The 27,049-nt window shown below is 40.7% G+C and overlaps 3 protein-coding genes across 3 annotated transcripts in view; 1 reads left to right on the top strand and 2 right to left on the bottom strand.

Moving 5' to 3' along the window:
• Nucleotides 1–12,324, bottom strand: part of LOC147633717 (uncharacterized) — a 72,601-nt gene extending 60,277 nt beyond the window's left edge. The window contains exon 1 of the mRNA XM_086804478.1: nucleotides 11,871–12,324. Within this exon, the coding sequence (XP_086660604.1) occupies nucleotides 11,871–12,285 (415 nt within the window). The 5' untranslated portion in view covers nucleotides 12,286–12,324. The remainder of the gene's footprint in view (nucleotides 1–11,870) is intronic.
• An 8,779-nt stretch (nucleotides 12,325–21,103) lies between these two features.
• On the bottom strand, nucleotides 21,104–21,796 carry LOC147633716 (uncharacterized). Its single transcript, XM_086804476.1, has 2 exons — nucleotides 21,292–21,796; nucleotides 21,104–21,208 (listed from the first exon to the last, which is right to left on the bottom strand). Exons 1-2 carry the CDS (start codon nucleotides 21,704–21,706, stop codon nucleotides 21,180–21,182), a joined length of 444 nt encoding a protein of 147 aa, XP_086660602.1. The 5' UTR covers nucleotides 21,707–21,796; the 3' UTR covers nucleotides 21,104–21,179.
• A 1,894-nt stretch (nucleotides 21,797–23,690) lies between these two features.
• LOC147633715 (uncharacterized) lies at nucleotides 23,691–25,842 on the top strand. The gene is made up of 3 exons (XM_086805579.1): nucleotides 23,691–23,978; nucleotides 24,490–24,576; nucleotides 24,697–25,842. The coding sequence occupies exons 1-3, from the start codon at nucleotides 23,691–23,693 to the stop codon at nucleotides 25,840–25,842; spliced, it is 1,521 nt and encodes a 506-aa protein (XP_086661705.1).
• The last annotated feature ends 1,207 nt before the right edge of the window (nucleotides 25,843–27,049 follow it).

Here is a 27,049-nt window from a genome sequence, read left to right as displayed (position 1 = left end):
TACAAAGCACTAAGTCAATATCTTACTCTCAAGGCAAGCACTTAGGGAGAGGACCAAGCTTGGAGAAAATAAAAGAACGGTTGTCTACAAGCCTAGCCCAAGTGGCCTCAACAGTTAATCAAGCAATTGAAGGAACACCCATGTATAAGGCACCTACCTCCCTCACTCAGTGACAATCTGCATCTTTGTATCCATATAGCTCTAATGGTACACCTACTGCATAAAATAATGCATAATCAAAAGTGGCCCTCAAATACCGAAGTGTGTGTCGCACACTGTTAAGATGTGGTTTACGCAGAACCTACATAAACTGGCTCTCTAAGCCCAACAGTGTAGCTCAAATCTGGCATGTTGATCGTGACATATATCAAACTCCCCACAATCGTCCTGTACATAGTGGGATCCTCATAACTTGCATCCACACTAAGCTTGCCATTTTGATTTAATGGCACTGAGATTGGCTTACAATCAACCATCCCACACTTGGAAAACTTGTCTAATACATACTGTCTCTGTGATAGCCAAATACCATCAGGTGTGCGAATGACTTCAATTCCCAAAAAATAGCACAGATCTCCCAAATCCTTCATCTCAAACTTCCTTTGAGAAGACTTTCGACATGCTCAATTTCATCCAAGTTGTCACCCCCAATAATAAGATCATCTACATAGATGGTGATGATCACAATACCTTTATCACTCTTGCGCACATAAAAAGAGTGATCTGCATCTGCCAGATGAAAACCAATAGTGACAAGATACTCAACAATCTTGTCATGCCATGCTTGTGGAGCTTGCTTTAGCCCATAAAAAGCGTTACAAAGTTTACATACATACTCTGGGTGACTTGTATCCTCAAAACTAGGTGGCTGATCCATGTACACTTCTTCCTATAAGTCACCATGCAGAACACATTTGTTATATCCATCTGACGTAAAAACTAGCTTTTAGCTGTAGCTACCATAATCACAACTCTCACAGTTGCCATCTTTGCAACTGGGGAGAATATCTCCTCATAATCAATCCCATGTGTCTATGCATATCCTTTGGCTACCAATCTAGCCTTGTACCTACTTATGCTATGATCACTGTTATGTTTCACCTTATATACCCACTTACAACTAATAGCTTTCTTGCCTTCAGGCAATGGCACCAAATTCCAAGTCTCATTTCCATACAATGCATCCATCTTCCCCAAATCCATAGCTTTCTCCCAACACACATTTCCAATAGCCTCATCAAAATATGTGGGTTCTACAACCTACATAACTTTTGCTATATAAGCATAGTCATATGCCACATAACCATCATAAGTCAACCTATGCATAGGGTTTTTGACTCTTCTAGATCTTTGTAACTTTGCATTCATAGCTTCCATAGCCTTCTTCCCACTAGGTTTCTTCATGGCTAGAATCCCAAGCTCCTTATCTTAAGGCTCATCTCCAAGCCACTAGACTCTCCATTAACAAGAGAATGCCCTGCAAAAATATCAGGCATACCAAGGGGATCAACCACTTTCTCTTTGCCTTTATGTGATGTACCAACATGGCCTATCAATAGAACCACTGAATGAGGACTCTCCTAGTCCACTCAATGACTATGATTGCTGACATGCATTTTGTGCAACCACATTTCCAATTACATTAGCTCCAATAACATCTTTTTCAGTAGCATACTAGCTACTCATCTCATCAAATACAACTACTCTGCTTACCCTCAATTCACGTGAGCATGATTATAGCATCTATATCACTTTTGCTCAAGTGAATACCCAATAAACACACATTTTTCAGCCTTTGGATCTATATTAGTATGCAACTCATATGGCACATGCATATATGCAATACATTCAAAAACTTTTAAGTGAGACAAATCAGGTTTCTTGTTGCCAATAAACTTCTCCTATGGCATTACATCATGTATGGCTGCAGTAGGAGTCCTGCTCATGATATAAACTGCTACTGCAGACACAGTCTTAGTCCAATAGTTATGTGGCATATTCTTTTCTGCTATCAATGCTCGTGCTATCTTTGCAACGTGCTTATTTTTTTGCTCAGAAACTCTATTTTTGCGGAGTGTTTCTACATGTAAATTATCTCTGAATGCCATTCTTTCACAAGAATTCAGAGAACTCATTGGAGAAGTATTCTCCCCTCCATCTGACCTTAGGCACTTCACATGCTTTCTTGCCTATTTTTCAGCCCTATTACTCTGAAATTCTAAAAAGGAGTGAACACTTCACTCTTCTCCTTCATGAAATACACCCACACTTTCCTCATGTGGTCATCAATGAATGTTACATAGTACCTATAGCCACCCACACTTTCCTCGTGTGGTCATCAATGAATGTTACATATTACCTATAGCCACCCATAGACATAGTCTTCATAGGACCCCATACATCTGAATGCATAACATCTGGTACATTCTTGCTTACAGTTTTATCATGTGGAAATACATGCTTTGTTTTCTTTCCAAATTGACATGCTTCACATACTTTCTACATACCTTTAACTTTAAACTTAGGCAACCTTGTCATAATTTCTTTTGACTTTATTCTTTGTACATTTACATGCCGAATTCTCTTATCCAAATGTTTGTATTTGCAACAACTCCTGAACCATTTGCAAACATTGCAGCACTCACATCAGTCATATTTACATTTAATGTAAACATTCTTCCCACTCTGTTGCCTTTTTCAACCAACCTGCACTTATCTTTAAATTGTTCTACATAACAACCATTAAGGTTAAATTGGACCTGCAAACCCTTCTCAAAATCATCTGGCCAACTGAAACCAGAGTCTTTGTAATATTCAAAAGATGACGTACATCTGAAAGGTACTTCACGTTACCATCCTACATAGACAATGGCACATCTCCAACATGGGCAATCAGATGAGCAGTGTCATTCCCTGTTTCAACAAAACTTGGTCTTTCAAGACTCTTCATTTCCTTAAACCACTCACCATGACTTGTCATGTGGTTTGAAGCACCTAAATCAACATACCATATATCATCCTTACATGCTACTACATCATTTGTAGACACAACATTGACTACATGTTGCATAACAAACAACCTCTCATTATCCTCATTAGTATTTCTGCTAGAGGATGTATAGTTATTTTACTGTACTTTTTCATTTCGCATGTCACTCTATTTCTTATAGCAATCTTCCTGCACATGTCTAGGCTTACCACAGTAAAAATAGCCTCGTGTATCATTATGTTACCTTTGCCAATTACCTTTACAAAGTTGATGTCATGCATTAACTTTACATTCTGAAAGTTGATACACTGCATCAACTTTGCCATACAAACTTGCTATTGTGTATTAACTTGATGCATAACATCAAATTCCTGTGTGGGCAAAGTTGATGCAATGTATCCACTTTGCTACGCAAATAAATTTTCTTAAAGTTTGTCTATGCAAAATCAACTTTGCATACACAAACATCAACTTTTGAAAAGTTGATGTTTGTGTATGCAAAGTTGATGTATTGCATCAACTTTAAACTTGATGCAAAACTTTAAATTTGTGGCAAAGATGATCCAATGCATCAACTTTAAGAAAATTTATTTGTATATGTGAAGCTGATGCAATGCATCAACTTTAAGAAGATTTGTTTTTGTATGCAAAGTTGATTCATTGCATCAACTTTTCCACACAAACTTTAAAAAAAACATATTAGTGTTTGCAAAGTTAATGCATTGCATCAACCTTTAAAAAACATATTAGTGTTTGAAAAGTTAATACATTGCATCAACTTTTCCACACAAACTTGATGTTGTGCATCAAGTTGATGTATAACATCAAGTTTGTGTGGCAAGACGACGTAGTGCATCAAGTGAGTTGATGCTGTGTATCAACTCGATGCACAACATCAAGTTTGTGTTGCAAAGGTTCTGCAATGCATTGAATTTGCATAAACAAACAAAGTTTTTAAAAGTGGATGTATTACATCATCTTTGCCATAGAAACTTGATGCTTTGCATCGAGTTAATGCATAACATCAAGTTTGTATGGCAAAGTTGATGCAATGCATCCATTGAAAAAATGCACCCACTTTAAAAACTTTGTTTATATATGCAAAGTTGATGCATTGCAACATAAACTTAACGTTGATGCACTACATAAACTCTGCCACACAAACTTGATGTTGTGCACGTTAACTCAATGTATAACATCAAGTTTGTGTAGCAAAGTTATGCAGTGCATCAACTTTAAGTTTGTGTGGTGGCAATTCAATGCATCAACTTTAAGAAAGCATGAACTTTGCATACATAAAATAAAATAAAATCAACTTTTTCTATAATTTTTTTTTCTTAAAGTTGATGCATTGCATGAACTTTGCTACACAAACTTGATGTTGCCTGATGCACAACATCAAGTTTGTGTAGAAAAGTTGATGAAATGCATCAACTTTGCATACATAAATAAATTTTCTTAAAGTTGATGCATCGCAGCAACTTTTCCGCATAAACAAAGCTTTAAAGTTGATGCATTGCCATACAAACTTGATGTTGTGCATCAACTTGATGTGCCCAACATCAAGTTTATATGCTAAAGCTAATGCATTGGATCAACTTTGCTGACATAAACAAAATTTTTAAAAGCATGTGCAATAACAAAAGGCTCCAACTCTAAAAATGACAAGAAGTCACTCTTTCAATAGGAATAAAAGTGTCCATGATACGAAATACTGCTCTAACCAAAGGAGATTAACTAGAAGAGCTTTTTCTTTCTAGACAAGAAGGTAAAGCAACATCTAATAAAGTGATTTGTGGGGATGTAAATAATCTTCAAAATATCATTCCAAAGAAAGATAACTTTCTCATTATTTTTGACATCAATGCATATGGTTTTAATACGAGTGGTTCTACAAATGATGAGAGAGCATATACTTATCATGAAATTCAAAAGATGAACTGTTAAATTTTAAAGTAGTAACTACATCAAATATGTGGAGATTTGTGATCTTTCATAGCACCAACTAAGGTGCATCAGTAATTGTAGCTCTGAGAAAAGAAACACATGGCATGGGGTCTCTTGTTTGGTATGATTTCAAGACCTTATTATTCAAAGTTTCTTTTCATTATTATTCAAACACTTTAGCTTTATATTTCAATAAATTTGACTGTAGAGTCAAAACAAATATAGATCATGTTCCTGGTTTTCATTTTAAAAGTTCCTTTGGAATACTCATGGTTGGCTATTGGTATTACAGAAGTGCTAAAGCACATGTCAATGATGAGTCCAGATGCTCCAATGTGCTTTCTTTCCTTACAGTAACTAGGAAATTGAGGCATGTGAATGAGTCCAAAGCCTTGGTGAATCCCTACCATAGGGTGGCTATACAATAATGGTCCTCACTTTGGGGTCATGTCATGCGGATGGGACACCCTTGAAGTACCTCGATCAAGTTAGACACCCGATTGCACCATCCCAAGTCATAGCAGTCAGTAGAGGTTCATGACATAACTCGGCCTAGTTACCAAAATTGCCACCTAGGATAATGCCAATCACCACATAACTCGACCGATTTACATGGACGAAGTCCACAAGACACTGTGTAACTTGGTCGAGTTACATAGTGGACATCCATGTATGGTTACCTCAACCGAGTTGTATGGGAACCCACTTGAGTATGGATACTTGTCTAGCTCGACGATGTTTTGCGAATGAAATAAAAAATCCAAACATTTTAAATTTTTAATTTTCCATATGAGGGTACCAATGCATATATGACAGGTGTGTTACAAGGAACCAATTGAAGAGTGACATGTGTTCCTTGGCTGTAAAACCTAACCCTAACTTGGTCGAGATATAAAAGCCTTAATCCCCCCCCCACCCATTCTCATTGTTCACTCTTAGAGGTCCGTGCGAGTGAGGGTGACACACCATCCACCTTGCACATCATGGCAGAATTGAGGTGAGGCTACCCTCCTTATGAAGCCTAGGTAGCATCGTGTTTATAGACAAGTGGCCACAGATGCAACGTACCACTGGAGTTTCACCTTGCTTGTCCTACCGGTGAAGTGGACAAGCTACTTGGCATTAGGGATTGAGTTTTAGATCTTTTTAGAGATAGCCAGGGAGTCTGTCCTGTAGTTGGGAAACCACGTCTTATTTCCGAGTGCTCCCACCTAGCCATGGTGGCACATATCTATAGCCGATATATGTATCCTGCTCATGGGGGGATGCCGCACCATCGCCAAATTTTCATATACTTTACGAAGCAGTTATATGCAGAGTTTGTATTAGGATTGGAGGTAGACTATAGTATTACTCGTCCTAGCACTGGTGTGGGAAAGGGTCACTTTAAGCGAGCAGGAGGGTAGTAGACCACCCTTGGACCTTTGAGTTGTCTTTGAGACAGACCTGGCCTCTATGCCACTTTTGACCGTTAAGGCTCTTTAATTACAAATTGGGTCCAATGTACATCTTGCTACCAAGAGCATCCATTATGTGGTGTAGTTATTTTTACACACAACACATTTAGTGATTAAGGTTGGTACCTGTTTTTGATTTGTTTGCTTACATGTATGCTAATGTCTTGTGTAGTTTTTCTATGTAGCTTATTCATATTTTCTCTTTTGTTGTGTAGACACCTACACAGTTTACTATGGAGCCAGCATCATTAGACGTAGTCCATAGACTGACTACAAAGGTTGAGCACATGGGGATAGAGATGGAGAAGATGAGAGTACAGACGAAGGAGCATAGGCTAAGGTTATATGAGGAGGTCATGAGGTGCCACATAGCCAAGCATAGGGCGGAGCAATTTTTCAGTAGTCTTAATAGATTGCTTGCACCCGCGAGGAGTCCATAGTGACCCTTACCTTGCCTTATATCCTTAGCTTTCATCTGAGATCTTAGCATGATGACCACTTGCTACACAAGCCCTACAAATTCTATGCGAGGGAAAGTGCTCAATATGTTTTCAGCCACTCAATGTGACATGTGCATATACGCTAGGTGTGACGGGCTAGGTTCCCAGTCTATAGATTTGCATCGACCTAGCCACCTACCAAGTTTTGGGTATTGATGACCTTTTTTCAGGGAGAGTAGAGATTGATCCACAGACACAAGAGGACTTGCATTGCTCGTGAGTCATGCAACGAGACCCTCCTAGAGGGATTCGAGGAGATCCAATAGAAATGGAGTGAAACGAGACAGAGTTTGAGTAGCTATAAGCTGTTGTAGAGGAGAGCAAGTGCACAACACTTGGGTGCATTGGTGGTGCTAGACCTAGTGGCACATCTATCAAGACATATCGACATAGAGTCATGGCAATTTAGCAGATTACATGTGTGGAGTGGGTGACATGTGTAAATGCTAACTTCACTCTTTGGCTAGAGAGATAGGCTAGACTACGGACATCACGAGAGAGATGCACAGAGGGCTCTTAAGGCAGTGTGGATAGATGTACTATTGCATGCACCCAGGGTGGGGGTTGTACAACGAGATTCTACTATTACACAACAAGTTATAAAGGCTCCTTGATAGTGAGGTTGTTTTGTAGATGATGATCTAGATTGGCTAGAATTGGATAGTGACAGTGACTAAACCCAGAGTATCTGGGTTATTAGCATTTATTTTTGTAGACATTATATGATGTTTTTTTACTGTTGTCTAGTGGCTAAGCCTAGAGTAGCTATGCTAGCACCCTTATGTTGTAGTTTCATGATTTGTCCTATGTATTATTCTATTATATTAATACATCATTGCATTTTGGTTACATAGAAGGGTATCATTTCGCCCTCTCTAAGACACACATGCACACACACACACTTTTTTTTAGTAATGAACACACACACACACACACACACACTCATACACACATGCATACACACACTCACACACACACACACACGCATACACCTACATAATGCACATGAATTTAGACACACACACACACACACACACACACACACACACACACACAAACCTGCATAATGCATATATATTTACACATGCACACCCCCCCAATGTTTTTTCTCTTTGGTTTTGATTGCAATGTGCATGCAAAGGCCCAATTTTCAATGTGTTATGGCCTTAGAGAGCCCCCTAAAAATTGGGCCTTTCTAACACACATTACAACAAAATGTGGTCTGAAGGTAGTGACCAAACTTTTCAAGAGTGAGGGTGGGGTCCACATATACACTCTTGCAAAGTTTTGTCACCATTAGACCACATTTAGTTGCAATGTGCATAACAAAGGCTCAATTTTCAATGTGTTGTGGTCCTAGAGAACCCCCTAAAAACTGGTCATTTTCAATGCATATTGCACACATATACACTCTTGCAAAGTTTGGCCACCAATAAAACCATATTTGGTTGTAATGTGCATGCCAAAGGACCAATTTTTAGGTGCTCTCTAAGGCCACAACACATTGAAAAAAAATTGGGCAACCAAATGTGGTCTGATGGTGACCAAACTTTGCAAGAGTGAGGGTGGGGCTCAAATATACACTCTTGCAAAGTTTGGTCACCATAGGATCACATTTGGTTGCAATGTGTGTGCTAAAGGCCCAATTTTCAATGTATCGTGGCCGTAGAGAGCCCCCTGAAAATTGGTCCTTTCCAACACACACTGCAACCAAATGTGGTCCTATGGTGACGAAAATTTGCAAGAGTGAGGGTAGGATCCACATATACACTCTTTCAAATTTTAGTTACTATCGGACCACATTTGTGTGCAATGTGCATGCTAATGGCCCAATGTTCAATGTGTTGTCTTGCACATAGTAGTCACACTCTGGAATAATCTTATAGTGTTCCGAGGCATTGATAGAATTTCATCTAGATGAAAGATACTAGGTCAAGTATGTAGATGCATATAGAAATGAGTATAGGGACATGATTTTAACAGGGAACAATGAGATTTTTTAAAAGATTTCAAAGCTTTTATTTGGGCATACAGTTTATGTAGCATGATGTTGGGATAGTTATGACTTAATCAAAGTATGTTTATAGTATTTTGAAAAGGTTTTACGTGGAGGATTACAAGCATATTACCACACCAGTTGAGACATGTATAAATCTCAATAGTTTTGCATGGAGGATTACAAGCATATTACCACACCACTTGGGAAATGTATAAATCTCAGTAGCTTTGATGTAGGTGATCCTTTCATGCTACCATGTATAATCAAGCTATGGGAATATGCCTTATCTACTTGTGTATGTCACGGCTAGTCATAGCTTATGGTGTTTCCCTATTAAGAAGATTTATGCATAGCCTAGGGATTAAGCATTGGCAGGCTCTCAATAAGCACATATTCATATACCTATTGGGCACACAAATATATGGGTTGTTCTATGCCAAGGGGATCAATTACGCTTTAGTTGATTTGTTGCATACTGTTTTTCATCATTATTGGCTATATAGTTTGGGGTTTAGCTCATTGAAATACAAAGTTTTCTAAAGTTTTTTTTAACTCTCATAACTTAATCTTATCATTGTTAAAAAAATATAGGAGGGAGGCTCGATAAAGAAGAAGCACATACGTCCTGAGTGGAGCAATGGACAAGGATGAGGACATGTATTGTCACCCATCTTGGCACACCTGCGCCTTAGCAAGGGTGGCAAACCTTGCTTCATCGCACTTGTAAGAACAACAATTATCCCTACTTTATATATATTCTTAGTACTAAAATAAAGTCATATTTTTTTTTGAAAAAAATTATCATATTTCTAAAAATTAACAAGCATATTGTTTAAAAAAATGCAGATTAAAGATTGTGCTCATGCTCTGACCACTAATGAGATAGGGATGTTAGAGATGATGATGATAGGGAGGATCGTAGGCGCCAGGATAGCTTGGAGGAGGAGGACCATTAGATTAGTTTAGTTAGCTTATTTTTTTCTACTCCATCTAGAGAGTTTTCCAGAGAGGTTTTGTTCATGGCCATGGATGCATGTGCCTTGCCATTATCAATCCGTGAGGGTGCCCCATCGCTAGGACTGGCACGGCGTGATCCGTAGTGCCAGGGACGGGTGGATTGCACGCGCCTGCATAACCAGGCGGCCAGGCCTGCGTAGCCAGGCGGCCAGGCCTGCGAAGCCACTTGCTTATGTATGTATATGCAAGATGCATATTGATAGTAGTAGGTATAAGCAAGATGTATATTGATGTTGAAATTTCCATTCCTATTTGGCATGTTTATGGCTATGTGATATTTATCAATATGCATGAGCTTGCTTATGTATGTATGTATATCAATACGCATCTTTCTTATGTATGTCTTTCTTATGTATGTGCATGCCGTATGCATGCTCCCATGTGCAAATGTATACATGCATATAGGTATTTTGACCCATATGCTTTGGGTACATTAGAAGTTATTTTCACTATGGGCAATCAGGTTTCTACTGAGGACACTTTGCCACCTGAGCTGCTATGGTGTTTCTTAGAAGCCATCATCACTTTTCTTCTTCTAATTTTGCGTGTCTCTCTTACTCTCTCGGGTAATTCTCTCCATTGTCTCTTTTGTACATGCATGGTAAAAGTTTTGCATTATCAATATGCATCTTGCTTATGTATGTAAATGCAAAATGCATATTGATAATATTAGGTATAGGTAAGATGCATATTGATGTTGAAATTTCCATTCCTATTTGGCATATTGATAATATTAGGTATAGGTAAGATGCATATTGATGTTGAAATTTCCATTCCTATTTGGCATATTGATAATATTAGGTATAGGTAAGATGCATATTAATGTTGAAATTTCCATTCCTATTTGGCATGTTTATGGTTATGTGGTATATTATGGATATGGATTGTGTGGTCTTGCATCAAGATGAATGCTAGGTCATAATTCATGCTCTCGATGATTATCTAATACACATTCTATCCTCTTGTGTTGTGCATAAAGATTAATGCTAGGTTATCATGCATGCTCTTGATGATATCCTTGGTATATGCAAGTGATCTCATGCATTGATCCACTCACGTTATGCCTTGAAATGATATCTCGTGTATCTCTTGGTGATATCCAAGATAGATGCAAGTGATCTCATGTGTTGATCCACTCAGATTATGACTTGCAATGATATCTCATGTCTCCATGCTGAGATCACGCCTTGCCATGGCTCAATCGTTCCCTATGTGTTCTCATAGTGTCTACAATGAGGAGGTTGTGGTCTATAATGAGATGGTATTTCTCTTTCTAGTGATTGGGATGGTGTAGGTGCACCATTGGGATGGGGTGTAGATGCATGGTGCACCTGCTAGAAATCACCAGGGTGCAGGTCACCTCTATTGGGGTGCTAGACTCATCACAATGTCGTGCATCCTGTGTCCTTGGTGCATTGGCCCTATGCTCTGATGTATACTTGCATTTGATGTTGAAGTTTTCATTCCTATTTGGCATGTTTATGACTATGTGGTATTTATGGATATGGATTGTGTTGTCTTGCATTAAGATGAATGCTATGTCATAATTCATGCTCTCCTTGATTATCTAATACACATTCTATCCTCTTGTGTTGGTCATTCTATCCTCTTGTGTTGGTGCATAAAGATCAATGCTAGGTTATCATGCATGCTCTTAGTTATATCCTTGTTAGATGCAAGTGATCTCGTGTTTTGATACTCACATGAGAGAGAGAGAGAGAGAGAGAGAGAGAACGAGCGAGAGAGAGAGAGAGATTGCAAGACGTAGACAAGACAGTTTTATTGCAAGAGGAACCGTTTCATCACTCGAGATGAGTTTTATACAATCTCCTCTTATACTAGCTAGCTATCCCCATCTCACCACCACAGCAGGTCGTCCAGGAGCCAGCATACAAACAAAGTAACGGTCACATAGAAGAAACATGCAATGATCATTGATGACTTTATATTCTAAAACGTACCTCCGTTAGCGTTCCTGCTGCGGCTGCAATCACGAGGGGGGAGATCACACCTCTGAAGAAGGCGGGAGGCCGTCTGCATTGTCTTCTCTTCCTGCTGCTTTTCGTATGGCTGTCGGCCCTCCCTAGCGGCTTCTGTTTCTTCTTCCACGTATCGTTCGCGGCCGTAGGCCTCCCTGAGGGCACGGCAGCGGTCCTCCGGTGAGATGCGCTGCAGGCTTGGGCAGCAGCGCTGGCTAGGCTCCGTCCCTCTCTGCTGGTGCTGTTGGTGCTGCTGCTGCCTCTGCATGAAGTCGTCGCAGGCCCTCAGCTGCTCACTCCACTTCCCGTTCTCCCCTTCACAATTGGCGCTGGCGCAGGCCGCGACCAGCAGGAGTATTAACAGCCCCGCATTAACAACGGCGAGCTTGCAAGCCATAATTACTGTCTCCCGAAAGTCGACTGATGATACGTACACTACTCTCGAGTCTCACCTCACAAAATTAGCCGTGCCTCAACGGGTGTAGGAACGTACATTCCCGTGGTGTAGCACCCGCCCACACGAGCATCCATGGAAACGCTTGCGGCGCCTTGTAGGGTTGCATGCACGCACATGGACAGCCTCAAGTTTCCCATTTTGTAGGATAGGCCTTCTATATTTTGTAAGGAGATAAGGTACCCTAAGGGCTATAATAAGCATATTCCCGCTACTTTAATACTTCCGCAAGAAAACCTTAAGAAAAGATAAGGTGTTTTTAACTAATCTCCTCGGTTGTATAGGTACATATGGTTGACGATTGTGCTCCACCATGGGTCCGTGTACCCATGCCGACATGGGCACAAAGAGGGATCGTAGGCCAAATCTTTTTGAGACGAAGGGCTTGTTTTTGTGCTCCATGTCACCTACATATGCTAGAACGTGTTGTAATCACGTGCCCAGCTTACTACATCGTTAGGGAGTGGTTCTCCTAGCTCCATCATGGACATAACCACTTTCAACAACTGCTTCAAGTTGGTTCAAAAGAACTCATACAACACTTGGTAGAGACTTCACTACCATTCTAGATTACTGAGAACACGTCATGGACCACTAAGATTTCGAGCCAATCCAGAACTTAGCCCCAAGCTTTTAACATTATTCCCCATGTCTATTTTTATCGAGATATCTGGCATGATGAACACTTCCTGCACAAGCCCCCCAAATTCTATGCGAGGGAGAGTGCTGAATGTTTTCAGCCCATCGATGCGACATGTGCATATACGCTAGGTGTGACGGGCTAGGTGCCCAATCTGTAGATTTGACATTGACCTAGCCACCTATCGAGTTTTGGGTATTGATGACCTTTTTTCAGGGAGAGTAAAGATTGATCCACAAATAGGGGGTCAGTCTCTCATACGACACAAGAGGACTTGCAAGACATTGCTCGTGAGTTGGGAAATAAGACCCTCCCCCTAGAGGGCTTCGAGGAGAGCTAGTAGAGTTGAAGTGGAATGAGACACAGTTTGAGTAGCTACAAGTTGTTATAGAGGAGAGCAAGTGTACAACACTTGGGTGTGTTGGTGGTACTGGATGTAGTGGCACATCTATCGTGACATATTGACATAGAGTCATGACAATTTATGAGATTAAATGTGTGGAGTGGGTGACACATGTGCATGCTGACTTCACTCTTTGGCTACAGAGATAGGCTACTACGACCATTGCGAGAGAGATGCACAGAGGGCTCTTAAGGCAGTGTAGGCGTACTATTGCGTGCACCTAGGATGGAGACTGTACAACGGGATTCTACTATTGCACAACAAGTTATAAAGGCTCCTCAATAGTGAGGTCATTTTGTAGATGATGATCTAGATTGGCTAGAATTGGATAGTGACGGGGACTAAACCCAGAGTATCTGGGTTATTATTAGCATATATTTTTGTAGTCATTATATGATGTTTTTTTACTGTTGTCTGGTGGCTAAGCCTAGAGTAGTTGTGCTAGCATCCTTATGTTGTAATTTCATGATTTGTCCTATGTATTATTCTCTTATGTTAACACATCAACCCATTTTGGTTACATATAGAAGGGTATCATTTCTCTCTCTCTAAAGCACACATGCACACACACGCACACACTTTTTTATTTAGTAATGAACACATGCACACACACACACACACACACACACACATGCACACTCTCACACACATGCATACAGCTACATAACGCACATGAATTCAGACAGACACACACACATACATGCACGCACCCATGCACACACACACGAACACAAACACACACACACACACACACACACATATGCACACACACAAACCTACATAATACACATGAATTTACACATGCACACCCTCCCTAATGTTTTTTCTCTTTGATTTTGGTTGAAATGTGCATGCAAAGGCCCAATTTTCAATGTGTTATGGCCTTAGAGAGCCCCTTGAAAATTGGGCCTTTCTAACACACATTACAATCAAATGTGGTTTGAAGATGGTGACCAAACTTTTCAAGAGTGAGGGTGGGGTCCACATATAGACTCTTTCAAAGTTTTGTCACCATCAGACCGCATTTGATTGCAATGTGCATGCCAAAGGCTCAATTTTGAATATGTTTTTGTCCTAGAGAGCCCCCTAAAAACTCATCCTTTTCAATGCATATTGCACACATATACACTCTTGCAAAGTTTGGCCATCCATCAGACCATATTTGGTTGCAATGTGCATGCCAAAGGACCAATTTTTAGGTGCTCTCTAAGGCCACAACAAATTAAAACTTTGGCAGCCAAATGTGGTCTGATGGTGACCAAACTTTGCAAGAGTGAGGGTGGGACTCACATATACACTCTTGCAAAGTTTGGTCTCCATAGGATCACATTTGGTTTCAATGTGCATGCCAAAGACCCAATTTTGAATGTATTGTGGCCTTAGAGAGCTCGAAAATTGGTCCTTTCCAACACACATTGCAACCCAATGTATACCATGGTGACCAAAATTTGTAAGAGTGAGGGTGGGATCTAGATATACACTCTTGCACATTTTAGTTACTATCAGACCACATTTGTGTGCAATGTGCATGCCAAAGGCCCAATGTTCAATGTGTTATCCTGCACACCATAGTCACGCTCTGGAATAATCTTATCGTGTTCAAAGGCATTGAGAGAATTTCATCCAGATGAAAGGTACTAGGTCAAGTATGTAGATGCATATAGAAATGAGTGCAGGGACATGATTTTTACAGGGAACAATGAGATATTTTTGTAGATTTCAAAGCTTTTATTTGGGCATACAGTTTACGCCAAATGATGGTGGCATAGTTATGTCTTAATCAAAGTATGTTTATAGTATTTTAAAAAGGTTTTACATGGAGGATTACAAGCATATTACCACACCAGTTGAGACATGTATCAATCTCAATAGTTTTGCATGGAGGATTACAAGAATATTACCACACCAGTTGAGACATGCATAAATCTCAGTAGGTTTGATGCAGGTGAGCCTTATCTACTTGTGTATGACACGGCTAGACATAGCGTATGGTGTTTTCCTATTAAGAAAGTTTATGCATAGCCTAGCAATTAAGCATTGGCAGGCTCTCAATAAACACATATTCATATACCTCCAGGGTACACAAACATATGGGTTGTTCTATGCCAAGGGGATCAACTACGCTTTAGTTGATTTGTTGCATACATTTTTTCATCATTATTGGTTATATAGTTTGGGGTTTAGCTCATTGAAATACATAGTTTTCTAAAGTTTTTTTAAACTCTCAAACCTTAATCTTATCATTGTTAAAAAATATAGGAGGAAGGCTTGATAAAGAAGAAAAGCATACGTCCTCTTGATGAGACCTCAGTGGGGTGAGGCATGGACACATATAAAAGATGAGATCAAGAGAAAGAAGAGATAGATGCAATAGCAGTGAGCAATCTTATCATTGTTAAAAAATATAGGAGGAAGGCTTGATAAAGAAGAAGAGCATATGTCCTCTTGAGACCTCAGTGGGGTGAGGCATGGACACATATAAAAGATGAGATCAAGAGAAAGAAGAGATAGATGCAATAGCAGTGAGCAATCCAAAATGGACAAGGATGAGGACATGTATTGTAACCCATCTTGGCACACCTACCCCTCAGCAACAGTGACAAACCTTGCTTCATCGCACTTGTAAGTACAACGGTTGTTTCTAGTTTATATATATACTTAGCACTAAAATAAATTCTTTTTTTTAAAGACTTTATTCTAAAAATTAACAAGCGTATTGTTAAAAGAATTGCCATATTTCTAAAAATTAACAAGCGTATTGTTAAAAAAAATGTACATTGAAGTATGTGCTCATTCTCTGACCACTAATGAGATAGGGATGTCAGAGATTATGATGATAGGGAGGATCGTAGGCGCGAGCATAGCTTGGAGGAGGAGGACTATCAGATTATTTTAGTTAGCTTATTTTTTCTTGTACTTCTCCATCCATGGAATTTTCTAGAGAGTTTTTGTAATCTTCTTTTTCGTGATGATGTATCCATCAGAGGTTTTGTTCATGGTCATGGATGCATGTGCCTTGCCATTATCAATATGCATCATCTTGTTTCTATATGTATATGTAAGATGCATGTATTGATAGCATTAGGTACAAGCAAGATGTATATTGATGTTGAAATTTCCATTCCTATATTGCATGTTTATGGCTATGTGATATTCATTAATATGCGTGAGCTTGCTTATGTACGTATGTATATCAACATGCATCTTGCTTATGTATGTATGTATATGAACATGCATCTTTCTTATATATGTGCATGCCGTATGCATGCTCCCATCTGCAAATGTATACATGAATATAGGTATTCTGACCCATATGCTTTGGTCGCATCAGAAGCTGTGTGTCTCTCTCACTCTCTTGGGAAATGCTCTCCATTGTCTCTTTTGTACATGCATAGTAAAAAAATTACATAATCAATATGCATCTTGCTTATGTATGTAAATGCAAAATGCATATTGATAATATTAGGTATAGGCAAGATGCATATTGATGTTGAAATTTCCATTCCTATCTAGCATGTTTATGGCTATGTGGTATTTATGGATATGGATTGTGTGGTCTTGCATCAATATGAATGCTAGGTCATAATTCATGCTCTCCATGATTATCTAATACACATTCTATCCTCTTGTGTTGGTGCATAAAGATTAACGCTAGGTTGTCATGCATGCTCTTGATGATATCCTTGGTAGATGCAAGTGATCTCATGTGTTGATCCACTCACATTATGCCTTGAAATGATATCTCGTGTATCTCCATGCTAATATTATGCCTTTCCATCGCTCAATCATTCCATGTGTGTTCATATAGTTACCCATAGCGCCTACAATGAGGAGGTAGTCCTATACAATGAAATGGTATTTCTCTTTCTAGTGGTTGGGATGGAGTAGATGCATGGTCTACCTCCTAGAAATGACAAGGGTGGTCACATCTATTGGGGTGCCAGACTCATCTCACAAATGTCATGCATCCTATGTCATTCGTGCATTGGACATATTCTCTACTATATACTTGCATTTGATGTTAAAAATTTATGTTCCTATTTGGCATGTTTATAGGTATGTGGTATTTATGGATATGGATTGTCTTGTCTTATCAAGATGAATGCTAGGTCATAGTTCATGCTCTCCATGATTATCTAATACACATTCTATCCTCTTTTGTTGGTGCATAAAGATCAATGCTACACTCTTGATAATATCCCTGGTAGATGCAAGTGATCTCATGTGTTGATCCACTTACATTATGCCTTGCAATGATATCTCGTGTGTCTCCCTACTACGATTATGGCTTGCCATGCTCAATCATTCGCTATGTGTTCATATAATTACCCATAGCGCCTACAATGAGGAGTCAATGAGATGGTATTTCTCTTTCTAGTGGTTGGGATGGCGTAGATGCATGGTGCACCTCTCCTAGAAATGACAAGTGTGGTCACCTCTATTGTGGTGCCAGACTAATCTCACAAATGTCATGCATCCTATGTCAGTCGTGCATTGGACATATCCTCGCCTGTATACTTGCATTTAATGTTGAAATTTTTGTTCCTATTTGGCATGTTTATGGGTATGTGGTATTTATGGATACGGATGGTGTTTTCTTGCATCAAAATGAATGCTAGGTCAGAATTCATGCTCTCCTTGATTATATAATACACATTCTATCGTCTTGTGTTGTTGTATAAAGAACAATGCTAGGTTATCATGCATGCTCTTGATGATATCCTTGGTAGATGCAAGTGATCGCATGTGCTAATCCACTCACATTATGCCTTGAAATGTTTTCTCGTGTGTCTCCATGCTAATATTATGCCTTGCAATGGCTCAATTGTTCCTTGTGTGTTCATATAATTACCCATAGCGTCTACAATAAGGAGGTAGTCCTCTACAATGAGGAGGTAGTCCTCTACAATGAGATGGTATTTTTCTTTCTAGCCATTCTTATTTGGCATGTTTATGGCTATGTGGTATTTATGGATATGGATTGTGTTGTCTTACATCAAGATGAATGATAGGACATAATTCATGCTCTCCATGATTATCTAATACACATTCTATCCTCTTGTGTTTGTGCATAAATATTAATGCTAGGTTATCATGCATGCTCTTGATGATATCCTCGGTATATGCAAGTGATCTCATGTGTTTATCCACTCACATTATGCCTTGAAATGATATCTCATGTATCTCCATGCTAAGACTATGCCTTTCCATGGCTCAGTTGTTCCCTGTGTGTTCACATAATTACCTGTAGCGTCTACGGTGAGGAGGTAGTCCTCTACAATGAGATGGTATTTCTCTTTCTAGTGAATAGGCGGGCATAGATGTGTGGTGTACCTCCTAGAAAAAACAAGGGTGGCAACATCTATTGGGGTGCTAGACTCAAATGTCATGCATCCTATGTCAGTCCTTCAATTGCTCTACTGTGTACTTGCATTTGATGTTGAAACTTCTGTTCCTAATTGGCATGTTTATATGGATATGGATTGTGTTGTCTTGCATCAAGATGAATGCTAGGTCATAATTCATGCTCTCCATGATTATCTAATACACATTCTATGCTCTTGTGTTGGTGCATAAAGCAATGCTAGGTTATCATGCATGCTCTTGATGATATCCTTGGAAGATGCAAGTGATCTCATGTGTTGATCCACTCAAAATATGCCTTGAAATGATATCTCGTGTGTCTCTCTGCTATGATTACACCTTGCCATGGCTCAATCATTCCCTATAATTACCCATAGCGCCTGCAATGAGGAGGTAGCCCTCTACAAAATGAGATGGCATTTCTCTTTCTAGTGGTTGGAATGGCGTAGATGCATGGTGTACCTCCTAGAAATGACAAGTGTGGTCACCTCTATTGGGGTGCCAGACTCATCTCACAAATGTCATGCATCCTATGTCAGTCGTGCATTAGACATATGCTCTCCTCATTAGACATATGTATACTTGCATGTGATGTTGAAATTTCAGTTCCTATTTGGCATGTTTATGGCTATGTGGTATTTATGGATATGAATTGTGTTGTCTTGCCAGACTCATCTCACAAATGTCATGCATCCTATGTGAGTCGTGCATTAGACATATGCTCTCCTCATTAGACATATGTATACTTGCATGTGATGTTGAAATTTCAGTTCCTATTTGGCATGTTTATGGCTATGTGGTATTTATGGATATGAATTGTGTTGTCTTGCATCAAGATGAATGCTAGGTCATAATTCATGCTCTCTTTGTTTATATAACACACATTCTATCCTCTTGTATTAGTGCATAAAGATCAATGATAGGTTATCATGCATGTTCTTGATAATATCCTTGGTAGATGTAAGTGATCTCATGTGTTGATACACTCACATTATGCCTTGAAATGATAAGATTATGCCTTGCAATCGCTCAATCGTTCCTTGTGTGTTTATATAATTACCCATAGCGTCAACAATGAGGAGGTAGTCCTCTACAATGAGATGGTATTTGTCTTTCTAGTGATTGGGATGGTGTAGATGCATGGTGAACCTCCTAGAAATGAAGAGGGTGGTCACCTCTATTGAAGTCCAGACTCAATCTCACAAATTCCATGCATCCTATGTCATTGGTGCTACTATCTTGCCGTAGTATTCATGAGTTTAATCCTATGAGTCACTCATTTAGGTAAATTTCTCTCATCTCTGTTGGAGATGCATGTGTCTTGCCATTGTTTTTTTCTAATTTTCTGAGAAATGCCTCTGAAGTCTCTATTTAACGACGCTACTTAGCTCATGCGAAAGGAGCTGGAGGCTAATCCTATTTTGTTAATAGTATATATTTTAAACTTGGTTTGTAGATTTAAAGAATGTTCAAATGATTTCATAGGGAGAATTGATTATAGAAAAATGCCTCCTAAACAATGGACATTGTTCAAATTGCCTGGACTTACTCAGGCAAGGCCACCCCCTAAGCACTCTAAGAAGAAGCGGAAGTCCACACGGGTGAAAGCCTCATGGACATGGGGAAGGGAGAGCATCAATTTAGGTTAGATGCACCTGCCCTAGAGGAGGATTTAGAGAAAGAGTAGCGCAGACAAGCATGGAATGAGGCTCGGACAATCACATCTGAATGGTTTTATTTTGATACGAATGTTGCCAGGATTCATTTTGCAAATACCGCAAGAACAATATTCATTCCAAAAGTGACTTCGGAAAAGCTGGTTCAATTACTATGCAATATAATGCTCTACTGAGTATGCTAAGACCATGGCACATAAAGATGCCAAGTACATGAACATATTATTTTATGAAACTAATGAGCTTTCTTAAAATAAAATAATACGGCATGATCTATATCAAAATGACAAGGCGTGCGCTAACTTATATATTCCATAAGTGATACATTGCTGCATCAAATTGTGGAAAGGATAAAGTCCTCTATATATTTTAGTTTGATTGTCTATGCCTCTTATTGTGATGGTGAATTACGGGAAACAAACCACACACACTCTTGTACACTTTTAACGACGGATAAACTACGTTACAATTAAGATGACAGTTCAATAACGGAGGGAGAAAGAGTTCAATAGCCGAGAGAGAGAGAGACAAAGAGAGAGAGAGAGAGAGAGAGAGAGAGAGAGAGTTCAATAGCCGAGAGAGAGAGCGAGCGAGCGAGCGAGAGAGAGAGAGAGAGAGAGAGAGAGAGCGATTGCAAGACGTAGACAAGGCAGTTTTATTGCAAGGGGGAACCGTTTCATCACTCTTATACAATCTCCTCTTATACACACCCACCCATCGGTACTACCGCCTTGACTAGCTAGCTGTCCCCATCTCACCACCACAGCAGGTCGTCCAGGAGCTCTGCATGCAGCATACAAACAAAGCAACGGTCACATAGAAGAAACATGCAATGATCATTGATGAGTTTATATTCTAAAACGTACCTCCGTTAGCGTTCCTGCTGCGGCTGCAATCACGAGGGGGGAGATCACACCTCTGAAGAAGGCGGGAGGCCGTCTGCATTGTCTTCTCTTCCTGCTGCTTTTCGTATGGCTGTCGGCCCTCCTCAGCGGCTTCTGTTTCTTCGTCCACGTATCGTTCGCGGCCGTAGGCCTCCCTGAGGGCACGGCAGCGGTCCTCCGGTGAGATGCGCTGCAGGCTTGGGCAGCAGCGCTGGCTAGGCTCCGTCCCTCTCTGCTGGTGCTGTTGGTGCTGCTGCTGCCTCTGCATGAAGTCGTCGCAGGCCCTCAGCTGCTCACTCCACTTCCCGTTCTCCCCTTCACAATTGGCGCTGGCGCAGGCCGCGACCAGCAGGAGTATTAACAGCCCCGCATTAACAACGGCGAGCTTGCAAGCCATAATTACTGTCCCCCGAAAGTCGACTGATGATACGTACACTACTCTCACCTCACAAAATTAGCCGTACCTCAACGGGTGTAGGAACGTACATTCCCGTGGTGTAGTAACTCAGCACAAACTTATATAGCACAACGGGTGCGGTGCCTCGCCGCATTACATGCACGCACCCGCCCACACGAGCATGCATGGAACGCTTGCGGCGCCTCGCCGGCTGTAGGGTTGCATGCACGCGCATGCATTTTGTCCGGCACGTAAGGACCCTAAGGCAGGCCGGAAATTTGACTCCCAATTTGGGCTTCAAGAGCCAATTTGGGTGTCAAAATACGCCTGTCGATTAAGGAAAAGGTGTCAAAGTGAAATCTTTAAATAAAAACTAAGGTGTCAAATGATACCCTATTTTTGACCCTTAGGGGTCAAGGGTATATAACATATACAGATATAATAATTACATAAATATGTTTATAATACATACATTATACATCTTGTCATCTCCTTCTAACCCAACCAGTGGTTGTCCTTGTAGCGCTTGTTGGCGCCATTATCCATATCGCCTTGCAGGCTGCGAGACAGGAACTGAACGGGCGGGTTCTTGTAGGAGAAGGCAGTGGGCACGCATGCTGTTGGTGTCGATGGAGGCGCCGTTAAACATCATGCAGGTGCTGCCCGCACTATCGTAGACACAGAGGAGATTCGGGTCCACACCGGTCTGCTGCATGCCCAGGCAACCCACCACGATCTCCAGACTCCGACACTTTGCACGGGCATCGCCGCATCGGTCTATCACCTTCACCAGCATCTTGGGCGGCAGGCTGCGATTCATCTGCAGCGCCTCGGAAAAAAGGTACCCTGATTTTTCCCTGCACCTCCATCGATTCATTCTCATGCATACGCTCAAGGCAATTAGGGTTTTCAGATCATCGGAGGCTTGAGAGTTTATACATCCCTAGGGCGGGGTTAGAATCCGGGCTTGCAGATCGTTTTAGGAATACATCTCTGGGAAAATCAGGGTTTTGCTTAGCAGGCAAATTAGGGTTTGCTTAGCAGGCAAATTAGGGTTTGCAGAGCAGATACATCATAGTTGTCTGTAGAGAGAAGGTACATTTCAGAGAGAATTTGCGGAGACATTTGTAAGGGCATCAAAGTGGTAGTTTTTGGTTTTTTGTTCGAATTGCTTGTCCTTGCTGTGTTTATTCTGTTCATGTGCGCATGCATGCATGAAGGTGGCTGTTCAACTGCGGCATAAAAGCAAAGGGATACGTGGTGCTGGGCAGAGTGAGATTTGCAAGCGCATCAGCCTTCAGGACTATGGCCGCAGAGAGTGAGCTAAGTATTAAGGATTTGAATGAAATAGCTACAGACGGTAGTTTACAGCTTGACACTGTTCACTATGGTTGCCGGCTTGAAGCCCCAGATAACCATCTGCATAGAAAAAGGAAGCCCTCACATCCATTAGATGTGTCAGTCGAATCGAATGATGAGAATTTTGGAGTATCAATGATGGAAAATTTTGATGAATTATTGGGCAATGAGGGTCTGTACTCAAGTGCCAAGCGCACCCACATGGAAAAATCAGAAAATGAACTTGCTGCATCTCCTTTACTTGCAGATCAAGAGTGGCAAGCTACTCTTCAAGTAGATAAAAGTCTCCAAGTTGATGTCATGGAGCACGACTCTGAACAAAAGAACACTCATTACAAGGGTGGGACAGAGAGTGTTGAGCAGGACGATGGTCTGGTTGCAACTTCTTTACCTACAGAAGTGTTGCAAACTACACCAAATGTAGATGAAGGTCGCCTGCAAGTTGTGGCACATGACCCTGAGTTGTTTACCTACAGAAGTGTTGCAAACTACACCAAATGTAGATGAAGGTCGCCTGCAAGTTGTGGCACATGACCCTGAGTTGGAACAATGTTGCACAAGGCAAGAGAAACAAAAGAACTCTGACTCTAGGTGTGACCGAGACGTCATTGACGATCAGGACACCATGGGCATGTGTGATGATAGCTTGATGTCCTCCATGTATCATGTGGACGATCACACAAAGCTGCCGCTTGATGTAGAGAGTGGTCACCTTACAGCGGCTGCCAATGGGACAGAAATCTCAAGATATGTGGAAAATGAATTCTCTTATTCTGCTGACCAAGGTGCTGCAGTGGGAATTGACCATGTGCAATGGGATGGTCTGGATGTTCAAGATCAAAATTGTGATGTCCTGAGCCAGGGAAATGCCCAAGATGATCACAGCCGTGATGCTTTAAGCAAGGAAATTTATGTGTGGATAATGTTGCTACTCATGTCCTTGATCCCCTTGTTACTGAGGCTTCACCAGTTCCACTCGAGATGCCTTTCGAAGAGAAGTTGTGGAGCAAGGAAGATCAAGTGCAGCAGCAAGAGGCCATGAATCATTCTCATCTACTGCATGAAACTAATCTGAACCTGCATGTTGTAGATAGCCCATCGAATGCTGTGGCCACCAATCATTCTGCTCTTTTTTCTTCCTTTTTTTCTTTGGTTTAGCCTGCTACAGTAACTACTACATAGTGCATGGCACTATGTAGCAGCAGGCCACACACACAATGACAGAGTGTTATAGACATTCATACACACTGCATGATGTGTGTGTATGTGTTTGTCACTTCTGCTTTCATGAGTGTATACAAAGGCTTTCCCAAGGCTATTATACTTATAACCTTAAGTTCTTTTTGTGTGTATGTGTATGCGTGGAGAGATAGAGAGACAAAGACATTCGAAGCAAATTGATGGCTCATCTTACTTGTTTGCAGTTCCCATTGCCCAATATGTTTGTGTCTACTACTTTTGGTGCACCCTCAACATCCAAGGGCATGGCTAATAGCAGCAAATGTGAAAAAGTAAGTTGACATGCTATTAGTTGACAAGTTGTGTTGATTGATTTTGATATGCTTTTGTGCTAATCATTAGTATTTGGGTTTTATGTTGGTCATTAATGTACAATGTTAAAATATTTGCAGGTGTTTCAACCTACTCTTGTGCAATTCTTTGGCAACAAGAGAGTGAATAACATTATCAATGTAGAGAGACCGAAAAAGAAAAAGGTAACCGAAGAAGTCATGGAGGAGCTATTTGGTTCCAGTGGAGACTCTGAGAATGATGATGAGTATGATGATCCAGAAGTAGAGGAGTTTGAGGATGAGCTTGGTATAGATTTGGAGATTTTGGGAGAAAGCACTCAAGAGGAAGCTCTCAATGCGACTTCAATAGGCATGGAAGAGAGCAAAGCAACACAAACAGCGAAGAAAGGTTCAATACGTAAGTTTCGGCAAGAGTGGACACGTAAGTATGCTTTTCTTAAGCACATAGTCCGTGGTAGACAGGAGTTTATGAAATGCCTTTGGTGTGAGCAGTACAAACTAAAAGGTCCTTGGGGTAGAGGTAATGGCTGCAAGACGATTATGTTGAGTGCAATCAGAAAGCCTAGAAAGTCTAAAGAACATGCATGGGCTGCATCACAATTTCGTAGTGAGAGTGGCGTACAATTGCCTGCACACATGGAAGTGATGACATGTAGAAATACCTCTAGAGTAATAACAGTTATGAAACTTGCATACTTCAATGCAAGAGAAGACCTGGCCTTGAGGAAGTATGAGAAACTATGCGACCTTGCTTATGCCTTGGGTTTAGAGAGCATGCCTAAACGAAACGACTACTCTTCTTACACAAATAGAGTAGCCGGAAAAGACTTCATGTTTTGCATATCTGAATACATAAAAAATCGTCATCTTGCTGAATTGCTACAGAGTCCTTTTTATGGTGTTACACTAGATGAATCAACAGACAGAGGTATGGAGAAACATTTGATTGTATATGTTTGCTTTATACCATTGAATGGAAAGGGATTGAGCAAAATAGAGTTTGCACGTCTGCTTCCTGTATCTGATGGTTGTGCACAAACCAAGTATGATGAATTGAGTAAAGTGTTGGCTGAATTTGGACTTGAGAAGCATCGCATGGTGGGCATTGCTACTGATGGCGATAGCTCCATGCTTGGTTGTAATGAAGGTTTGGTAGCAAAGCTGAAGCGTGATATTCCCCATCTTACAAGCATTCATTGTATTGCACATAGGGAAGCTCTAGTTCTTGTGTCTAAAACTATGTGAGGAGTTTTGCACTTGAATCTCTTTGGACTTGGCTTGCATTTAAAGTTCTCAACTTAAGTTCTAAACAATATAAGGAGTTAAAGGAGTTTTGGACATTGATCCAACACTCTCTCTAAGACTTGTGCTAGTTTTGATCGTTAAGGAATTTGAATTACAAATTGGGGTCAATGTACGTCTTGCTACCAAGAGCATCCAGCATGTGGTGTAGTTATTTTTACAAACAACACCTTTAGTGATTGAGGTTGGTACCTGTTTTTTATTTGTTTGCTTACATGTATTCTAATGTCTTGTGTAGTTTTTCTACGTAGCTTATTTATATTTTCTGTGTTGTGTAGAAACCTACACCTTTTACTATGGAGCCAACATCAGTAGAAGTAGACTACATGGGTCGAGCACATGGGAATAGACATAAAGAAGATGAGAGGACAAACGAGGGGGCAGAGGCAAAGGTTACATGAGGAGGTCACGAGGTGCCACATAGCCAAGCATAGGGAGGAGCACTTTTTTCAGTAGTCTTCATAGATTGCTTGCAGCCGAGGAGTCCGACCCTTACCTTGCCTTATATCCTCAACTTCCATCGAAGATCTTAGCATGATGACCACTTCCTGCACAAGCCCCCCAAATTCTATGCGAGGGAGAGTGCTGAATGTTTTCAGCCCGTCGATGTGACATGTGCATATACGCTAGGTTTGACAAGCTAGGTGCCCAATCTGTAGATTTGACATTGACCTAGCCACCTATCGAGTTTTGGGTATTGATGACCTTTTTTCAGGGAGAGTAAAGATTGATCCAGAGATAGGGGGCCAGTCTCTCATACGACACAAGAGGACTTGCAAGACATTCCTCATGAGTTGGGAAACGAGACCCTCCCCCTAGAGGGCTTCGAGGAGAGCCAGTAGAGTTGAAGTGGAACGATACAGAGTTTGAGTAGCTACAAGTTGTTGTAGAGGAGAGCAAGTGCACAACACTTGGGTGTGTTAGTGGTACTGGACCTAGTGGCACATCTATCGCAACATATTGACATAGAGTCATGACAATTTAGGAGATTAAATGTGTGGAGTGTGTGACACGTGTGCATGCTGACTTCACTCTTTGGCTACAGAGATAGGCTAGACTACGACCATCGTGAGAGAGATGCATAGAGGGCTCTTAAGGTAGTGTGAATAGGCATACTATTGTGTGCACCTAGGGTGGAGACTGTACAATG

The sequence above is a fragment of the Cibotium barometz genome, chromosome 11 (genome assembly GCF_041138505.1).
Source record: "Cibotium barometz isolate CiBa-2024 chromosome 11, ASM4113850v1, whole genome shotgun sequence".
Lineage (NCBI taxonomy): Eukaryota > Viridiplantae > Streptophyta > Polypodiopsida > Cyatheales > Cibotiaceae > Cibotium > Cibotium barometz.
The sequence above is the reverse complement of the archived record's forward strand: the minus strand, read 5'-3'. Positions and strand labels throughout refer to the sequence as shown.